We start from the raw sequence: 18,906 nt of genomic DNA on the forward strand, positions 1-18,906 counted from the left end.
TGCTGCTCCCCACCCTTGGCTCCCCCTCGAGACACGAGTTAAGTGTTCTGTACCGAGTTAATCATAGGTTAGCAGAATCCTGCCGACCTTGCCAGCCGCTCTGCCGTAATCAGGAATGGGCCAAATCGCCAAACACTGCGGATCCTCTGTGCCAGTCTCAGAGGCTCTCTAAAGCTGAACCTGACCATCGGTGCTTGCCAGTGTCCATTTTAACTTCAGAGCCGTTTGCTCCTGCCAGGTCCCAATCACCCTTTTCACTCTGGCGGTACCTCCTGCCACTCACATCAAACCCCTCAAGCAAGGACACAGGCAAGCAGCTGTAACTCAATAGCCTGTAACTCATGCGAACAGAAAAAAACCCCGCTCCTAAAAATGACAGCAGACAATTTAAAGCAAGTCAAAGCTTGTCATTTCAAAGCCTTTGCTGGCTGAGTCAAGCCTGGTTTTATTCCTTCCTGTGTCCAGCTGCGGAGGGGCTGGAGGGATGCGCTGACTGCGCGGTGCATCGACCAGGTGCGTGTGCTGCCCAGACCCGGGCCGTTCTCGGGCAAGGACTCGGTTTTGTCCTATTTGAGACCAGTGAAGCAAGAGCCCTAGGCCAGGACTTCTGAAGTTATTTCTCTCCCTGCAATGCAGACCTTCGAGGCATGGGCTTCAGCTGGGAAAAACTTGTAAGAGCCTGGTACTCCCAGCTGTGATTCTGACCCACCAAGCCACGAAGGCTCTGGTGTTTTTGCAGCAGGGTTATCTGTAACAACATTCCTCCAAAGATCTCCTCCTGCTTCCAGCCACATGAAGCCCTGCGCAGTTCGCTGACTTGCTGTTGCTGGTTTAATACAGGAATCGTGGGCAGCGATTACATTAATGCCAACTACATTGATGGCTACCGGAAGCAGAATGCCTACATCGCCACGCAGGGGCCGCTGCCGGAGACCTTTGGAGACTTCTGGAGGATGGTGTGGGAGCAGCGTTCAGCTACTATTGTTATGATGACTAAGCTGGAGGAGAAATCACGGGTGAGATGCATGAGAGAGATGACGAGTTAGTCATAATCCTGGGGGACTGGAGGGGTAGGGTTGGGGAACAGCAAATCCCTTTGATCTGCAGCCCACACTTCTGTCGGTGGGGGATTTCTGCCTGCTTTGCCAGCACCCTGAAAGTTCAGTGATTCATTGCTTTTAAAAAAAACCAAACCATTCACCCTGGAAAGCTGCAGCCTCCTTTGCAGCTCCAAGAGAAGAGGACACTCGATCCCACTGCATGCTTTGTAGATCTGTCTCGGGGTTAATCATGTGGCAAGTTTCGCATTCAGTTCTCTTGTTTAACAAGCCCCAGTACATTCACTCTGATCTTCAGGATCATTCCAGTCCATGGTCTACATGATTGATGTGGTGCATCAAAGCCTGTGCTTAGTCAGTAGGAGCTTTTCATGCCTGGTGTGGCCCTCTCGGGGTGCTCTGGAAAGACTCCTTGCACCTTCCCTCCCCTGTGCAACCTGGCCAGCTTCACCTGTACCAACCTCAGGGCAGTTCTGGAGTGACCTTCCCGCGCGACGTAGGGTTTGCTCCAGCGTTGAGCAGTGCCTCCTGTCTTCCAGATAAAGTGTGACCAGTACTGGCCAGGCCGCGGTACAGACACCTATGGAATGATTCAAGTGACGTTACTCGATACCATTGAATTGGCCACATTCTGCGTTCGAACGTTCTCCCTTCATAAGGTGAGCTTCCCCCGCTCTGGTTTTCTCCCCGGTGATGGGCTGTGGCACGCTCTCTGCACACAGCACAGGCAGGGCATGGCGGTGTGCTGGTGCCTCACGTTACGCTTGGTGCTTTTTTGTCTTCACAGAATGGCTCCAGCGAGAAGCGGGAAGTCCGCCAGTTCCAGTTCACAGCGTGGCCTGACCACGGGGTACCCGAGTACCCCACCCCGTTCCTGGCTTTTCTGAGACGGGTGAAAACCTGCAACCCCCCTGATGCTGGTCCCATCGTGGTGCACTGCAGGTACCGATTCCCTTCACCTAACCCTTCCACGGGGCCATCTGCAAGGGAAGGAGACATTCAGAAGGGTGCTGATCTGCACCTAGGAGACACGTACAGCCTCCTAGCGAGTACCCAGCAGGCGAGAGCTGCCCTGCACAGTGAATTCCCAGCCAGCATCTGAGGAGGATATGTGGGGTTTTCACTGAGCGTGCAGTTTCCTGAGATGATGAGTGGTTTAGTTTGCACCAAATCACTCAGACCTTGGTGGCAGCGGGAAGCACCTCGTGCTGTACTGGAGTCTGGTTCTGTGCAGGGGTTGTTTCTTGTCGCAGTAGGAAAGGAGGAAGATGGAGTGCAACCTAGGAAGCTGCTTGGTGTTGCTGCATTCGGTGTTTGGGAGGCAGAGCTGCCTCAGCTGTCAAAGGGAGAGCTGACAGTGATTGAAAGTTTGGGGGGTGGGGGGGTTGAGTGCTGCAGCCATTCTGATAATGACAAACTGAAGGCCCCTATGGGCAGGCAGCGTTCCCTTATTCAATTTACAACCCAAGGAGGAACGCTTGCAGCCTCAACTTAGATAAATCCCTGTGTTCCTCAGGAGGGTGTGGAGGAGCCTGCAGGTTACTCGGCACTGAGGAAAGACTCTGAATTTTACAGGCTGCTGGGGGAAGCTAATCCTGCCTCTCCTAAAGGATGCCATTTAACCAGTCTTTGTAAGTGGGCAACTTATCACTAACCTCGCAGATGGCAATTATCGTGCACCTCTCGGAAAATGAATAAAGAGAGCTGTCAGCTCACAACACGCAGGAACCGGCTCCCAGATCAGCTGCTCAATTCTTGCCAAAGCTCTAGTCACCTGCTTGGTTCAGGTGTTAGGCAGTCTAATTAACAGAGATCAAGGGGGCTTTATGAAAAAAGGGGCTGCGCTGGAATAGTAAAAGGAAACCCTTTGTGAGCAGCAGCAAATGCGTAGACCCACAGAGCCCTGCTGATTCACAAATGCCATTACACACAAGTTTGATGTTACCTCGATGCACAAAAACATTTAGGGAGAGAGGTGACGCATGCTAACTCATTACAACATCAGTAGTTTCTTAGCTGCTGAAAGATCTGAGTGATTAAACGTGCTTTTGAAGCCCTTAGATTGTGCCAGCCTTTTGTTCAAGCCTGGAGCCCCCTGCCTAGAATTGTCAGAATCGTGAGTCTGCCAGGAGCGCTGCCCTCCTGGGGACGTCGCAGGCGAAGACGCGGGAGAGACGGGGCAGGTCCGTGTGGAGGGGCCGCAGGCAACGTCACCAAGGGCAGCTTTTCATCTTCCATCCTGTCCTCAAGTGACACGAGACCAAACTCGGCTTGGGAATTTTTTGCTAAACGGAGCTGAACGAACCAAACCTCTGCACGCTGCCGACTCTTTGGGGCTAAACCCGCGTGCTTCTGCGTGCAGACCAGCACAGAAGGTGCAGGGACCTCTCCATCCGCTGGCTCCGATCAGGAGCCTTTCCCTGCCATTCTGGCAGTGCTGGCCCAGGTGGGGCTTTTTGGGTTCCAGTCCAGGCTTTACCGGCTCCGGTGCAGCACTGTGCTCACGCACTGGAGCGACTCGGAGCAGTGGTGACTTTGGTGTCACCGCTGTCCTCCACTGCACGCTGTACAAACCCTGTGCAACCGTCCAAACCCTCCAACACAGTATTTTTAAACTACGTCAAGAGCAGCCCCCTGAGGTGAATGGGCAGTAGCGCTCACCGGCACCAGTTCACTTCAGCAAGTTCCTGTAGTGCAACAAAATTCATGAAACGGCTGGGCCCACACCTTGGGCTGGTTTGCCGAGGTCTCCGTTGCCTCAGTCCATCAGGAGCTGTGTTCACAAGGCCTTGGTTCCTTCCCAGTCACTGACTGCTTTTGTTGTTCATGCTCTGCCTCGTGCATCTGTTTCTGCCCTCTCTGTACTGCGGCGTGGGGCAGTGGAAAGAGTCTCGTGTGCGGGTGGCCTTGCGCAAGATCTTTCTTCAGTGGCAGAGTAGTCCATCACTTCACAGAACCACAGAATGGCAGGGGCTGGAACGGCCCCCCCACGGGCCATCCAGCCCAACCCCCTGCCCAAGCAGGGTCACCCAGAGCAGGCTGCACAGCACCGCGTCCAGGCGGGGCTGGAATATCTCCAGAGAAGGAGACTCCACAGCCTCCCTGGGCAGCCTGGGCCAGGGCTCCGTCACCCTCAGAGGGAAGAAGTTCTTCCTCGGGTTCAGATGGAACTTCCTGTGCTTCAGTTTGTGCCCGTTGTCCTGTCGCTGGGCACCACTGAACAGAGTCTGGCCCCATACATGTTGTCCATGTTACCCATTTCATTTTCTCTGTGTTCATATAATGCTTTATATGATGGGTCCCTATACTCTAGGATTTCATTTTTTCCCTTTCGTTTCCAGCGCGGGCGTCGGACGGACCGGCTGCTTCATTGTGATCGACGCCATGCTAGAGAGGATAAAACATGAGAAGACAGTGGACATTTACGGGCACGTCACCCTCATGAGGTCACAGCGCAACTACATGGTACAGACAGAAGACCAGTACAGCTTTATACACGATGCCTTGCTTGAGGCTGTTGCTTGTGGCAACACAGAGGTCCCAGCCAGGAATCTCTACACCTACATCCAGAAACTGGCACAGATTGAAGTCGGAGAGCACGTGACGGGCATGGAGCTGGAGTTCAAGGTAATAGCAGATGCTTGAACGGGGACAGTAGTCACTGGGGAAGGCTCTGTATTCCTCACAGGAGCTCTGCTCTGCCAGCACTCCTGCATAGCAGACAGGGAGCCTTTAGAAGACTGATGGGAACTGTTTGGTTCCACGTTAGAGATGTAATTACTTTTCTGACTTAGGCTACTACAGTTCCCTGGGGAGACCTACCTGCCGCTGCAGGAGGCTTGTCTGGTCATTTCAAATCCAGATTGAATTCGCTCACTCTTTAGATTGGGTTTTTAAGCTTTTTTTTTTTCTTCCCAAGTTTTGCTGGGAGAAAGGTCTCAGGCTCTGTCATAGAATCATAGAAAGTTTTGGGTCAGAAGGGACCCCTAGAGCTCATCTAGTCCAACCCCCCTGCAGCGAGCAGGGACACCGCTAACTAGATCAGGTTGCCCAGAGCCCTGTCCAACCTGGTCTTGGATGTTTCCAGGGATGGGGCCTCCACTACCTCTCTGTCCCCACCCTCCAAAACAGAGAAGGGCATGCAAGGCAGAACAGTGTGGTGGAACATGGAGGACAAGCGAGGTGGGCTGGCACAGGACTCAAGCAAAAAAAAAGAAAACAGATGAACAAATGGTTGTGATTCTGCTTTTGCCTGCAGCGACTTGCCAACTCCAAAGCCCACACCTCCAGGTTCATCAGCGCCAACCTCCCGTGCAACAAATTCAAGAATCGCCTTGTCAACATCATGCCATACGAGACCACCCGGGTCTGCCTTCAGCCCATCAGAGGAGTGGAAGGGTCAGACTACATCAATGCCAGCTTTATCGATGGCTACAGGTAAACGGCACCTTCCTGCCCCGCCACACTCTGGGACTTTTCTGGGTATGAGTCTGAGGATACAGAAGTACGAATGGATGGGCTAGGTCTTAACACAGCTGACCTGTTGTTCTGTCCCATCCCGAGCTATACTGCAGGCAGCGGTGCAGTACTAGAGGTCAGTTCCCTCTTGCTGGTGGTCATCAGCCCACGCACAGACTCGTGCAGCCTGCTGCTAGGCTCTGTTCTCCGTGGTCTTAAAATTACTCGTCCCCTAAAGCAAACCAAACCCTTCTCTCGCTGCAGGTCCTAAACATAGAGTGTCGGTGAGGGGCGGATTTTGCCGTTGGAGGTTTCTAAAAACAGATCAGCCTTTTTATTACTTTTGTGATTTGGGGACGTTGCAATTCTGGCAGCTCCCCGCGGGCAGTACGTGCCGTGTGCTGCAGTCCCAGGAGCTGCAGCCCAGCCGGCTGAGGCCGAGTCCTCGCTGCGGGCATGGAGCAGCCCCCGGGCACGGTTCCTCCCCGCCGGGCGCCTGCAGCAGCCCGGCCCTGGCCATGGGACCGGGGCTGGGGCATCTCCACGCCTGGCTGCTGCGTTCTTGGTGCTACTTGGGGCCAGAAAACATGGATTCTGGTTCCAAGAACCCAGCATGCCACACGTTACACCTGCTTCCCTGTAGGGCATCGGATTAGATTAATCTGGATTGACCCCTTGGAAACAGTAATCGGAGAAAGCTTCACCACTGGCTTTTTCTTTTTTGATAGTTAGCACCTAAGGCACCTCCCACCCCTTTAGCCCTTGCGGTGTTCTAGTTCTTCCCCAGCATTTCCATGTGTTTTCCTACTCTCCTGCCTTTGTCTGCGTTTCCCAAAGCTTCTGCCCAAGCCCTTCTCCCCACCCCCCTTGACGCACCTCTTGGGTTTGGGCTCCGTTGCAGACAGCAGAAGGCATACATCGCCACTCAAGGGCCACTGGCAGAGACCACGGAGGATTTCTGGCGGATGCTGTGGGAGAACAACTCCACCATTGTCGTGATGTTGACCAAGCTTCGCGAGATGGGGCGGGTAAGTGTGTGCTAAGGAGAGGCCCAGGGCGAAGCCCACGGCACGAGGGCTAACAGAGACCTTTCTTTCCCGTGGCAGGAAAAGTGCCATCAGTACTGGCCAGCGGAGCGCTCTGCCCGGTACCAGTACTTTGTCGTAGACCCCATGGCGGAATACAACATGCCTCAGTACATCCTGCGAGAGTTCAAGGTCACGGACGCCAGGGTGAGTGCCGCACAGCGGGCAGTCTGCGAGGGGTACAGCTGGAGCTTCAACCCTGGGCGATAGGGAAGGGGGCTTATAACAAGAAAGGGACTTGGGTGTGTTTTGGTGCCCGTAGACCGAGGTGTAAACGCTTTCTCTGTGACAGCCTGGGATTATTGTCAGTGGAGGAGAGCTTTGCTGCGATGAGGAACAGAACACACAAACACAGATTGTACGTGAATGTAGCTTCTTACAGACTGAAAGTAGTTTTCTAACCTCTGCTCGCTCATCACAGTAGTGAGTCACTTTGTTACAGATGCACACAGCTCTTGGTTTTGCTTTCAGCCTATTTGAGAAGAAAGCAGAAAGCAGTATCTCTCCAAACAGATAATAAAGAAAAGAGATGTGCAAAGGAATACTCTGCACCCTACAAAAAACGTGCATGTCTCCTCTGGCTGTAAGAGGAGCCACCGTTACTCGTATTCAAAGGGGCACATTCACGCTAAGTCTTAGATTCAACGTCAGGTTTCTCACCTGAAGGAACACTTTGGTACCTTCTGAAATCTGTTCAGCAAATGTAACCCTCGCTCTCCAGGTAGAGTCTCCTGCTTTGGCAGTTGCCGGTGTTACAGAACTTGATAATTCTATTTGAAAGGTTGAGGAGGAGGATGCCTCATCAGTCCTGGTAGAACAAGATTTATCTTCCTGCCAGCTATAATTCTGACACTGTGGCAGCTCTTTCCCAAGATTGATGGAGAGGCCATAACCTCACCTTGAATGTTCCTTCGCGGAGGACTCCAGCAGCGCAGTCGTGCAGCGGGCAGAGCTTCCAGCGCACCTGCTGGCAGTACAGGTCTGCACTGACAAGCCGACTCCAGAACATCAGCAACGGCAACCTGAGCAGCTTCAGCACTGTAGATCTACACTACAGCTATTTTCACTTGATTATAACACAAAGTTGGTTCAAATTTTTGTGTCCCTTGATGAACTAGCAACGGAATGGGTTTTGATTTTTTTTTCTTTCCTTTTGTATTCAGTACCACAAATCCAGGATGATTTAAATATATTACTGTTTTCTCCCCCAGGATGGTCAGTCTCGAACTGTTCGCCAGTTCCAGTTCACTGACTGGCCCGAGCAAGGCGTGCCAAAGTCAGGAGAAGGTTTTATTGATTTCATTGGCCAGGTACATAAGACCAAGGAGCAGTTTGGCCAGGATGGCCCCATCTCTGTCCACTGCAGGTAGGCGTATGCGGATGGAGAAACAGCTAATTCATCTGAGGATGCAAAAGAGCCAAAGGAATTAAAATCCTGCAGCTATCTCCCTCCTTTCCCACCCCATCCTTGCAGGCAGATTTCTTGGGGGGGGGGTCTGAAGAGGTGGGTGCCAAACAGTGTTGCTTCTGCCAACCAAAGTCATCTCCCTCCAGACCCGGGCACTGCCCACGAGGCCTTTGGCCCTTTGTATCCAGGGGAGAGGCATGAAATGCTGATAACTCTGACGGAGATGGCTACCACAGTGTTAATATGTGACCTGCAGAATTAGCAGTATTTTTTTACCAGTCTTAGCCCAGTTGTGCCCCTCTAACAATCCTGGGTTGTGTTCACTGGTAGCAAGAATCGTACCTCCCTAGCCCCGGGCAGCAGAGGATAATGCATTCTTCCAATTACTTAATTTTAAAAGCCTAATGTTACATATTAATAATTTTCATGCTGAATTCTGTTTACCATTACTCAAAAGCTTTTGATTTTTTTTTTTTATTTCACTTTCTCAAACGTTTGTTTGGGTCACATCCTCTGGCATTTTTACTGTTTCCCCCTCCTGGAGGGGCTGACTGAGGCTCTCCAGCTCGAACACGTTCACGTTCCTAAGACCGTGCCGTAACCTCAGCACTTAGAGACGCGTTTGAACAGTGTGACATCCAGTTTCCTTTTTTTCTGCCATTCCTGCAGCGCTGGCGTGGGCAGGACTGGAGTGTTCATCACATTGAGTATCGTCCTGGAAAGAATGCGTTATGAGGGGGTTGTAGATATTTTCCAGACAGTAAAGATGCTGCGAACACAACGACCTGCTATGGTGCAAACAGAGGTAAGGAGCCGCTGAGAGGACTGAGTGGCAAAGCGCCGCGGCGGCAGCCCAGTCCCTCGGCTGCCCTGGCTGGGGAACGTGCTTTCTGCCTTGCCACCCCCTAGCAAAACCTTACCTGAAGATTTCTCAGCAGGCCCAGGCTGCACTGCTGATTTCACCCAAGGTGGGGGGGGAAGATTTCCCAGTCTCTTAAAGATTTCATCCCAGTCTGGAAGCCCCAATTCTTACCTCGCCCCTGCGGTGAGGGGGGGCTCGCCTGCTCCGAGCGCAGCCCACGCGTTGGCTGCGGAGCTGGGAGGGTTGGCGGCGGGGCGGTCGGTGGCCGTGAGATGCACTGACACGGAAGGGAAGGGATTTGCTTTCCCAGCAGTTCGCAGCGCTGCGAATAAACGAGTCTGCGCGTGGTTCTGCCCAGGGATGCGCTAGCTGGAACGCGGGGCCGGGATCCTGAAGAGCTGGCTCCAGCCTCTGAGGCTGCTTCTCTTTCCTGTTGGCAGGATGAGTACCAGTTCTGTTACCAGGCAGCTCTGGAGTATCTGGGAAGTTTTGATCACTATGCAACATAAAAAGCCATCCGTTGTGCAGACTCTACCAACCACTTAAGTCCTGGAAGGCCTCTTTTGACCCAGGAGGAGCGCTTGAACTTACAAAACTGAATCAGAAGAAGTACCTTTGCATCTGGACAACGCGTTGGGGAGCAGGGGGAAGGACTGGAAGGAACACCCCTTCAGGAACTCCATCTCGTAACCTGGACCATGAAGAGGCAGCTCAGGAGATTGCTGAAGGACTGCTTTAAGTGGTGAACTGCTCTTGTTACCTCAAGTGGTGTTCGCTGTGGAGGACGTATGGACATCATGAACCAGATCCAAAAGCTAAAACACACCTTGCGAAACGTTACCGCTGGAGAAGGGAAGGAAACCGACTTTGGTTACATCATTAGAGTTCAGTTTATTTACTAATATAGTTGGCAGTCTTTAAAGGAAGTCACTTGCAGAATTGAAGGTGTTCTGTCAAAGATAAGGAAAGGAACTAAATCTCAACACTTAGGCAAACTTAGGGTCAGGAGTTCTTCTAGCTGGAGTCTTAATAACCTCAGTATCGACATCGGGATGAGTCTGGGCTTACAGGCACCTTGCAAACAGCCTTCACCGAATGCCCCTGCCACGCGAGAGGTTTTCTAGCTCACATTTTGAATACTTGGAACATTCCTCATTTCTTCTAATTCCAAAATTTATTTTTTAGGATATTTAAAATTCTAGAGAAAGAGAGAGAGAAAGAGAGATACAAACCCCAGACCTGGCCGTGTGGTGTGGCCCCCTCCCCTCACACACCGGTGGGACAGGTAGAGGTGGGAGCTCCCCTGGGCTGGGTTTGCTGACGGCTGGGTCTGCTCCCCCTTCCCCGCACGCCCAGCTCCACCAAGGCGTTCATCGGAGCGGCGGCGGGACGCCCCGCTGAAGAAAGGCAGCCCCTTCCCCGTCCTCTTTGCACATCCACACAGCCCCCCCTGGGCTGCCAGCAGCCGTTCCTGCGGTGGGAGGCCGGGAGCACCCGTACGAACCCCATGGCCAGCCCCTCGCCTCTGGGCCAGCGGCTCTCAGACGGGCTCAGGCCTGGCCCGGTCCCACGCCGCGCCGAGCCGCTGGCACAGCTACGAACGCGCCCTGGCTGTATAAATAATGGGGAGAGATCGAGTACGAGGCATTCAGTGGCATATACTGTGAGTGGCTTTCTTTAAAGTATCGATGTAACTGTAACAAGTGACATTACCTTTTTTTTTAAATAGTGTATTTTTTCCTTTTTTTTAAAAAGAAAAAAGACAAAGAATATCAGTCAATGAATTTAAAAGAAAAATTTGCTTATTTGTTCATATTATGTTCAAAGACAGTCTATTTTTTCACTGTAGAAATGTTACGTGTAATGGCTGTGATATATAAAAATGCAGTGCAAATTGCTACTTCTACATATTGCTTTTCTACCATTTAAAAGGTTTAACTTGCTCATGTAAGAACAAAATGTCCTTTCTGGATTTTTTTTTTTTTTTTTTTTTTTGGGTTCTTTCGGTCCAAATCGCAGACATATCGCGTGTGAGCTGCGCAGGCAGGGCTGGACGTGGCGGCAGTGCCAGCCCCCTCCCCATCAGCTGCGGCCGTGGGGCCCGGGCGGGACAGGGCCGGGGGTGAACTGGGAGGTGAAACACCACCGGTGGCTTAAGACGAGCGGAGGCAGAAAGCCGGCGATTTCGGCGCCGTGGCCGACGTCAGCGAGCGTGCAGGGGGTGAACAGCGAGGGTGCCTGGTAGGCAACGGCCCGAGTCTGCCCGCGCGCGGGGCTGGCAGAACGGGGCTCCGGCGAGCGCAGGCGCCCCGGCGTTTTCTTGCCGAGGGTCATGGAGGAGAGCAGCTCTGGGACGAGGCGCGCTGCCCTGAACACTGCTTGCCTGTGACTTTTCCTTTTTTTTTTATTTTATTTTTCTAGAAGGGGTAATCATGGTCATCAAGTGCTACCCAGAAAAACCCGCAACAACCGATTTCCTGTCTTTAACTGGAAAAAAAGAAATGAACGAAAGGCTTCTTCGAGATTTTACTTCTTATTTGTGTGAAAGTTGCCCCAATTTCTAAGTATGTTGCCGCAAAATCTTACTGGACGAGTTGGGGGGAGGGGGGAGGTTTTTTTTTTCCTTTGTATGAGAGCAAAGTGCTGTTGCTTTCACACTGTTATTTCAAACTGAAACAGTAAGTGGTTTTCCCACCACTGTGTATGTAGATATATTGACTTTGTATTAAAGGAAGATTGTCTGAAAGGCCTGGCTGCAAACCTGTTTGTTGGGAGGAGCGGGCACCGACCGACGCGGCCGCTCTGTGCACACCAAACCCGGGTTGCAGTTGCCCTCCCTCTGCTGTGCGTCCGCTGCTTCCCACGCCCGGCCAACCTGCGGCTGCAAAGAGGCAGGCTCGGGCGGAGAAGCCTTTGGCCAAGCAGGGGCGCAGGGAGAAGCTCGCTGCTCCATCGGCCACAGCAGCGTGGGCTTCGGCACGAGCGCAGGCACCACCACGGCTCAACCGAGACGCCGTGGGTGCGGGGGTTGTGCCTACCTTGAGGTTTAAAACCATGGGTGACCTCCGTTTCTGCTGCCTTCTCTCTGTTCCCTTACGTGGGGCAGCGGCTTTGGAAGGAGCAGGTCCCGTCCCCTTCCCTGCTCTGCCTGGAGCCTGGGTGGGCAGGGGTTACCCACAGCCTGGTGTCCTCCTGCCTCTGGACAACGGCTCCAAACCTGCAGGCAAGTAGTAAGACAAAGATCTCGGTGAAGAACCAGACTGACGCCAAGCAGAAAGCAGGGGAGGTCCTGGTGGAAGCTCACTGCCCCCGAGCTCCCTCGTTCCACTGCCGGAGGTCCCGTGCCTGCATGGAGGGGCACAGCCCGGGAGGGGAGAGCAGCTCTCGGCCCCTCTGCGACCCCCACCCCGAGGGGGGCAACGCGGAGAGCAGCAGACACCCTCTCAGCGCATACGTGAGCAGCCTGAAAAATCTCTGTCCCGTTGAGTCGGAGCCTACAGAGCTCAGCCAACCTTCCCTCGCTCGGCGCTAACTGGGGCTCCCACTTGGGCCGGCGCAGTCCCACTGCCATCCCGGGTACGACAGAAAGGAGCCAAGCGGGGAACGGCGGGCGAGGGCGCGGGGTTCTGGTGGATGATGGAAGCATTCTGCAGCAGCTATTTTTTTCCCCTCCCAGCAATGGGCTGTACCAGCACCACCCCTCTTCCCCTACTGCAGTGACACCAGCACTTTGGCTCAAGCTTAAAGATAAAAGAACATAAAAAAATTAAAAAAAACAAGGCAAGTTAGGGCAGAACCATGCTCAACCATCAGATGAGCCGTGAACCCAGGGAATGACATCACCTTCGAAATGTTGTTAGTCCATGTGCTGGAGGGAGCAGGTGGGGAGCCCAGCAAACATCAGACTGCAACATCCCTGATGGCACAGGAAAGAAAAAGGAGAAAGGGAAAAAAAAAAAAAAAAAAAAAACCTCCTGGTTTATAATCCTGGCTCGTACGCGAGTCCCTCCAGACAGTTACGTGAATAGCAATGATTTTTGACTCTTCATCATCTCCTGGACTCAAAGATAATTTGTAGCACGGAGCTCGACAGATCAGCCAAGCAACGCATGACAGCCACCTTTCAGCACCCTCACACCAATCAGTGTTGATTTTTGACGCTCACTTTATTTTATCATTGAAGATTAGAAAAGAAAAACTGATTTTTCTTCTAAGCTCTGTCCCTCGGCCGCCCCACCCGCAGCCTGTGCCTGCCTGGTCCCTCTCTCTCAGCAATTCTGCTCTTGCCCCTCTGACGCTCACCACTCATCGCCCCTCTCCAGGCTCATTTTTTGTTTTACCCTTATTCGAGCTGGCGTGACCATCCCCCAGGGTTGAGCTGCAAAACCCTCACAGAACAGAAATAAAACCCACATGGAGCACAGGAAGGTGCGTGACAAAGAGAACTGAACAACAACTAAGTCAATCGTTCCCCAAAAAAATCCCCAACCAATACAGTAGGAAGCCATTAGAGAAGGAAAACCAAAATTAAATCATCTCAGCACAAGAGTACGGCTCACGAAAGCTGCAAAGACCGACAGGGACAGCGAGCACGCTGCGGCACCGGCGATGGTCCTACCACAGCTCGTCTTCAAAGGTCAGGAAACACAAGCGACAACGCCAGGAAAACCCCACGACCAGCTTTGCCCTCTGATCGCCACCGATCCACACCACGCAAAACTTCGAAGAGAGGAGCAGAAGCCGGAGCAGCGCCTGGAGCGGCGGGAACCAGCCAAGCTCCCTCCCGCTCCGCACACCAGAGCGGGAAGAGCACGCGGGAGGAAAGAGGCAGCAGAGCCAACGGCCACACCAGGATGCTCCGGAGAACGATTCCAGCACAGACAAACCCCTCTGCGGCATCCGGCTTTGGCCGCCCAGAGAAACCCCCTGCGACAGGGCTGGGAACGAGACTCCCCTCCCTCGTCAGCACGCGGCTCCGCGGCGTCCGGCCCCGGCGGGGACGGCTGGGTTGGAGGAACCGCGGGTACCAAAACCGGCTGCGGGGCGATCCGGGGAAAAAAGGGCCAGGCAGGGGCCGACTCGGACCACCACGGCCAAACTGCGCCGGCCCTCGCGCTTTTAGATACGGACGGCGCCAGCAGGACCGGCACAAAGGAGCGTAAGCAAAGGGCAGAGACTGCGTCCACACTCCGAAGGGCAAAGAGAACGGAGACACTGCAGAGACCGGAGCTCAGCCCCACAAAACCCTCCTAGCTGGAACTCTTGCTACGTTGACTTGGCTCAGCGTAACTCCCACTGCAAAGCTCCTGATGGCTTCGCTTTATCACGGAGGATAAGCCGCAGGTTTCACGCTCTCCTGCTCTGCTTTAGACCAGGGCATCCCCCGCCGAGGCACGGCCACCACGCTGCAAAACCCGCTCGTAACCGTCCCACCGACGCAGCCTTCTCCCGGTGCTCGGGAGCGGCTGGAGTGACCCTGACTGGCGGTCTCCGAACGCGACAGGCCGACGTGCCGGGGCAGGGCTTAGGCAGAAATGACGCCGGGCTCCGGGGTGTGCGTGGAAGACCCCGGCGGCACCGCGGCACCGGCCCTCGCTGCAAAGAGCAAACGAAACCGGAGCTCTTGCTGCAGGCTCCGCCAGCCAGCACCCGCCTGGGGCCTGGCACACGGCTGACTTTCCTCTCATTTTAATTAAATGCGAAGTGATGGTCCATTAATGCCCATTTTCAGCAGGGCAGGGGGGAAGGCTCTTGTTTCTTATTGATCCAAGGGTCCTTTTTTCAGTCTCTGTCTCACTCTTCATCGCCCTGAGCTCCGACAGACAGCTTTGGCAGCAGGTTTACGAGCGATGCCAGCACACGGCGGAAGGAGTAAATCGTTGCAGGCATTATTTTTACAGAACAGGACGGTCCCCAGGGCTCCAGATCCGCACCGCCCCGACCCCTCGCCGAGGCCCGGGCTCAGGGCACAGGCAGTGGCTTTACAGGGGCATCTCGGCGGCCGAGCTGTCGTTCAGTAAAGGCGAGAGAGCCACCAAGGGCAGAGCCCGACCCACCCCTCGGGAAGAGGATACAGCGCAGGTTTTCCTTACGGAGAGAGCGTCCAGGGCGCTGTTCGGGGTTTGCTCCTGGGAGCAGTATCCTGCGGGAGCAGATTCAGCCAGGAGCAGCCCTGCAGGGCTCGGAGCCGACGCTGGCCCCGTGGTCAGGGACCCCAGGGTGGGCACCCGCGCTGCCTCGGCCAGCGCTCACCCCCGTAACCTGGCAGCCGGCGGGTCCCAGGGCATCTCAGACAACATTTATATGCAAACCCTGAAGCGACCCTTGTCACAGTTTAATAAATGTCTCTTTAAGCCCTCCCTCTCTCCTCTCCCGTTAACATAACTCTCGATTTATTCTACATCCAAAGGGCAATCCTGAATCACGCTCTGCGCAAACGCAGCTGCTGGAAGGCCACGGAGCCCCGAGCCCCCTCGCCAGGGCCGCCTGCAGACCCCAGACCCTGTCCCAGCCTGGCCCCCTCATGCCCCCACCCCAGGCAGCGGAGACCCTGCCTGTCCATCCCTCCGTCTGCTGGGACGTGAGGGGCACCCGGACCCCCCCGGCACCCCCGCGGCGATGGCCCGGGGCTCCCCTCGCAGCGGCAGAGCCAGCGCTCGGCAGGAGAGAGCCCTTCTGCGGGGCTTGGGGGGAGCAGGGTCATCCCACTTCTCATTTACACCACGCTGGGCAAAACCAGCTCGGGCACCAGACGGCATCCGCGACGGCCTGGGCCTGCGGGATCGATCAGCGAGAGCCCCCACGCCTCCGCACGAACCTCAGCCAAGGGCCCCTCCGGTCCCCTGCAGCAGAGCACAGACTTTAAAGTAGATGTAACCATAATTTACATTCCAGAGGAAAAGGCAAAGCCTGTCTTGGTTCACAGCATTACCCAAGTGACAACCCCGTTCCCAGGCCAGGAGAAATGCTTCATGTTGCCATGTGCTTTAATTACACCAAGAGAAGCAGGACGAGAAATCAATTCCTTCTCCTCAGTAAGAGAGTTGCAAACTCCAAGGCAGTAACTGAACAGATGTAGAATGGAAATGGAAAAAGTAAATACCCTTGTAGGCGCCGAGTAAATTGTCTCACTATCTGAACAGGTTCATGCGCTGGGAAAGGGACACGGGGAGCCTGCTCCCACATTTCCCAGGGAGGAAACCAGCCCGAGTCCGGTCACTGCTACTGCGGCGTCAGAGCAGCCACACCACCGCCCCATCTCTGTGCCCACACCAAGACCCCCCTCCCCCTTCAGAAGCAAACCCCACGACAGAAGCTGCACCCCACAGCCTTCCCTCCTCGCACCCAAGCTTCAGTCGCTTCTGCAGGGTCTGAAGGAAAAGCCCACCCCCACCCCCACCCACTGCTCCCATCCCTCCCGCTCCCGGACCACGCTCCGCTCGCCCAGCGCCAGCTCCCAGAGCCGTCCCCGAGCCACGCGGTCGCTGCTGCTCCTCCCGTCAAGCCCAGCACCTTGCTCTCGAGCCAAACCCAACTCACATCGGCACGCAGAAAGCCTGACAGCTTTGACACAGGGACTCCAAGGACAGTCCTCGGACACCGGCATGGCACCCAAGGGTGCGGAAGGGAGATGGCCCAGCCGCTCTCCCTGTGGGCTGCCAGGCATCGGTGGCTGGGCGGGGACAGAACCACTGCCCGGGCCCTCAGCCCCGTCACCAAACCCAACTCTGCCGAAGCGGAGGTGCCCTGGGTGCCAAGAAGGCCAATGGGATCCTGGGGTGCATTAGGAGGAGTGTGGCCAGCAGGTCAGGGAGGTTCTCCTCCCCCTCTACTCTGTCCTGGTGAGGCCCCATCTGGAGTACTGTGTCCAGTGCTGGGCTCCCCACTTCAAGAAAGATGAGGAGCTACTGGAGAGAGCCCAGCGGAGGGCTGCGAGGATGATGAGGGGACTGGAACATCTCTCCTACGAGGAGAGGCTGAGGGATCTGGGCTTGTTCAGCCTGGAGAAGAGAAAGCTGAGAGGGGACCTTAGAAATGCCTCTAAATATCTGCAGGGTGCGGGTCAGGAGGACGGGGCTAGACTCTGTTCAGTGGTGCCCAGCGACAGGACAAGGGGCAACGGGCACAAACTGATGCACAGGAAGCTCCAGCTGAACCCGAGGAAGAACTTCTTCCCTCTGAGGGTGACGGAGCCCTGGCCCAGGCTGCCCAGGGAGGCTGTGGAGTCTCCTTCTCTGGAGATATTCCAGCCCCGCCTGGACATGGTGCTGTGCAGCCTGCTCTGGGTGACCCTGCTTGGGCAGGGGGTTGGGCTGGGTGACCCCCAGAGGGCCCTGCCAACCCCCACCATTCTGGGATTCTGTGGGGACGCTGGCGTTGGGCTGGCTCTGCACACGCCGACCTCTCAGCCCCAAGTCTGAGTCGCCAGCGGTGCTTTCTCTCGCCCTGCAATTCCCCGTCAGCGCTGGCGCAGGAGGTGGTCACCAGCCTCGGAAAGGCGACGGCCTCACCTCCCAGCCATGGCGTGAGGAAGGCCAGCGGCCAGGCACAGCCCCTCAGCGCTGACTGCCCCGAGAAACCTCTCTGCGGCGCAGGGGGGTCGTGTGTTAAAGCCACCTTCAGCATACAGCAGGCAAAGAGCACAGGACTCTGAGGGAGGTGAAGCAAACGCCGTCCCGGTGACCGGCCAGGGCACAACCACGCAGCCACAAAGGTGGCGGCGATGGCTCTCAGCTTCACCTCGCACGCAGCCGCGCCTGCCTCTTGCACTTGCGTTAAATAATCACAATAAAATCACACCACTGGATTGCTTCACAGCCAGGAGGATGGCAGCAGCCCGCACAGCAGCGCTGCGTTCCGTCCCGCGTCCCCGTCCATCCTCAGTCCGCCCGGTTTTCCCGTCTCCGCGTTCGCGCCATCCATCGCCACGCTGAGCGGTAACTCCGGGTCCCTTCGCTATCGTACAGAGATCAAACCCCGACGCTGCCATCTCATCACGCCCTTATCTCTCGAGACACCGACACGCACAGCTCCTTCCCAGTCACCAAAGAGATCCCTGACGGAGAGCGCCGGGGGCTGCAGCCAGCTGGGGATGCACACGGCGACGCGCACGGCGACGCGCACGGACAGGCACGCGGCGCACGCAGATGGCGACCCGAGATTAACGGGTTACACAAGGGCTTTATCCCAGGCTTACTGGGGATAATAAACCCCCCTTCAAAAAAAACTGTGTCCAAACGATTAAAAAAAAAAATCTCTTTTCTTTAAACACAAAACCTTCTGCCTGCGCTGCAGGTAAGGTGTTGTCCAGGAAATTGCTGAACACTCCTCGTTCAGGTTGCACTTCCCCGGGAACCAGCTCCCATCTCTTTCTGCCTGGGAGAGCCAAGCACTCCCCAGCAGAAGAACCAGCAGCCCCACGGCGTGGATTTCTGTGAACAGGGAATGAGCCAGAGTCTTTCTATATCTTTTCATATAAAAATATATTATAATATATTTTTATATAAATATAAATTATATTTTTGTATATTTATATATAAATATATATTTGTATATCTAATATAAATAGATTATATTTTTATATTTATATATTAATACACTAGTAGAAAATATAATATATTTATATTCATAATATATTTATATATCACTATAATATATATTAAATAATATCTACTTATATATAAATATAATATATTGTACATATAAATATAATATGTTATTATATATTTATATATAAATATTTACTATAAATATCTACATATTTTTTTTCGGAGCAGCCAATGCCCCGATGAAGGCTCGGGAGGCGTCTGTCCGTGTGTTCAGCCTCAGGAGGAGCAGGGGGTGCCGGTGCCTCCCCATGCTCTGCGGAGATGCCCGGAGGACCAATGCCGCCAGCTCCAGCTGCACGGCCGCAGGGCCGCAGAGCTCCCAGGCTCCGCTCGAGTCCCTGCCCTGCCAGGACCGACCACTGAACCACGGAGATGTCCCACTTCTGAAGACCGGGGCGGGGAGTGGGGAGCTGCGAGACCTTCGCTG

The 18,906-nt window shown here is 54.5% G+C and overlaps 1 protein-coding gene across 22 annotated transcripts in view; it reads left to right on the top strand.

The window, feature by feature from the left end:
- PTPRS (protein tyrosine phosphatase receptor type S) overlaps positions 1-11,617 on the top strand; it is a 166,005-nt gene extending 154,388 nt beyond the window's left edge. For all 22 annotated transcript variants that reach the window (XM_075444333.1, XM_075444341.1, XM_075444338.1 and 19 more), the window contains 10 exons: positions 841-1,016; positions 1,598-1,717; positions 1,846-2,000; positions 4,400-4,685; positions 5,317-5,495; positions 6,418-6,544; positions 6,623-6,748; positions 7,813-7,967; positions 8,679-8,814; positions 9,312-11,617. In XM_075444333.1, the coding sequence (XP_075300448.1) occupies positions 841-1,016; positions 1,598-1,717; positions 1,846-2,000; positions 4,400-4,685; positions 5,317-5,495; positions 6,418-6,544; positions 6,623-6,748; positions 7,813-7,967; positions 8,679-8,814; positions 9,312-9,380 (1,529 nt within the window). In that variant the 3' untranslated portion in view covers positions 9,381-11,617. The remainder of the gene's footprint in view (positions 1-840; positions 1,017-1,597; positions 1,718-1,845; positions 2,001-4,399; positions 4,686-5,316; positions 5,496-6,417; positions 6,545-6,622; positions 6,749-7,812; positions 7,968-8,678; positions 8,815-9,311) is intronic.
- Positions 11,618-18,906: the final 7,289 nt, after the last annotated feature.

Source organism: Opisthocomus hoazin, chromosome 27 (assembly GCF_030867145.1).
Source record: "Opisthocomus hoazin isolate bOpiHoa1 chromosome 27, bOpiHoa1.hap1, whole genome shotgun sequence".
In the NCBI taxonomy this organism is placed as follows: domain Eukaryota; kingdom Metazoa; phylum Chordata; class Aves; order Opisthocomiformes; family Opisthocomidae; genus Opisthocomus; species Opisthocomus hoazin.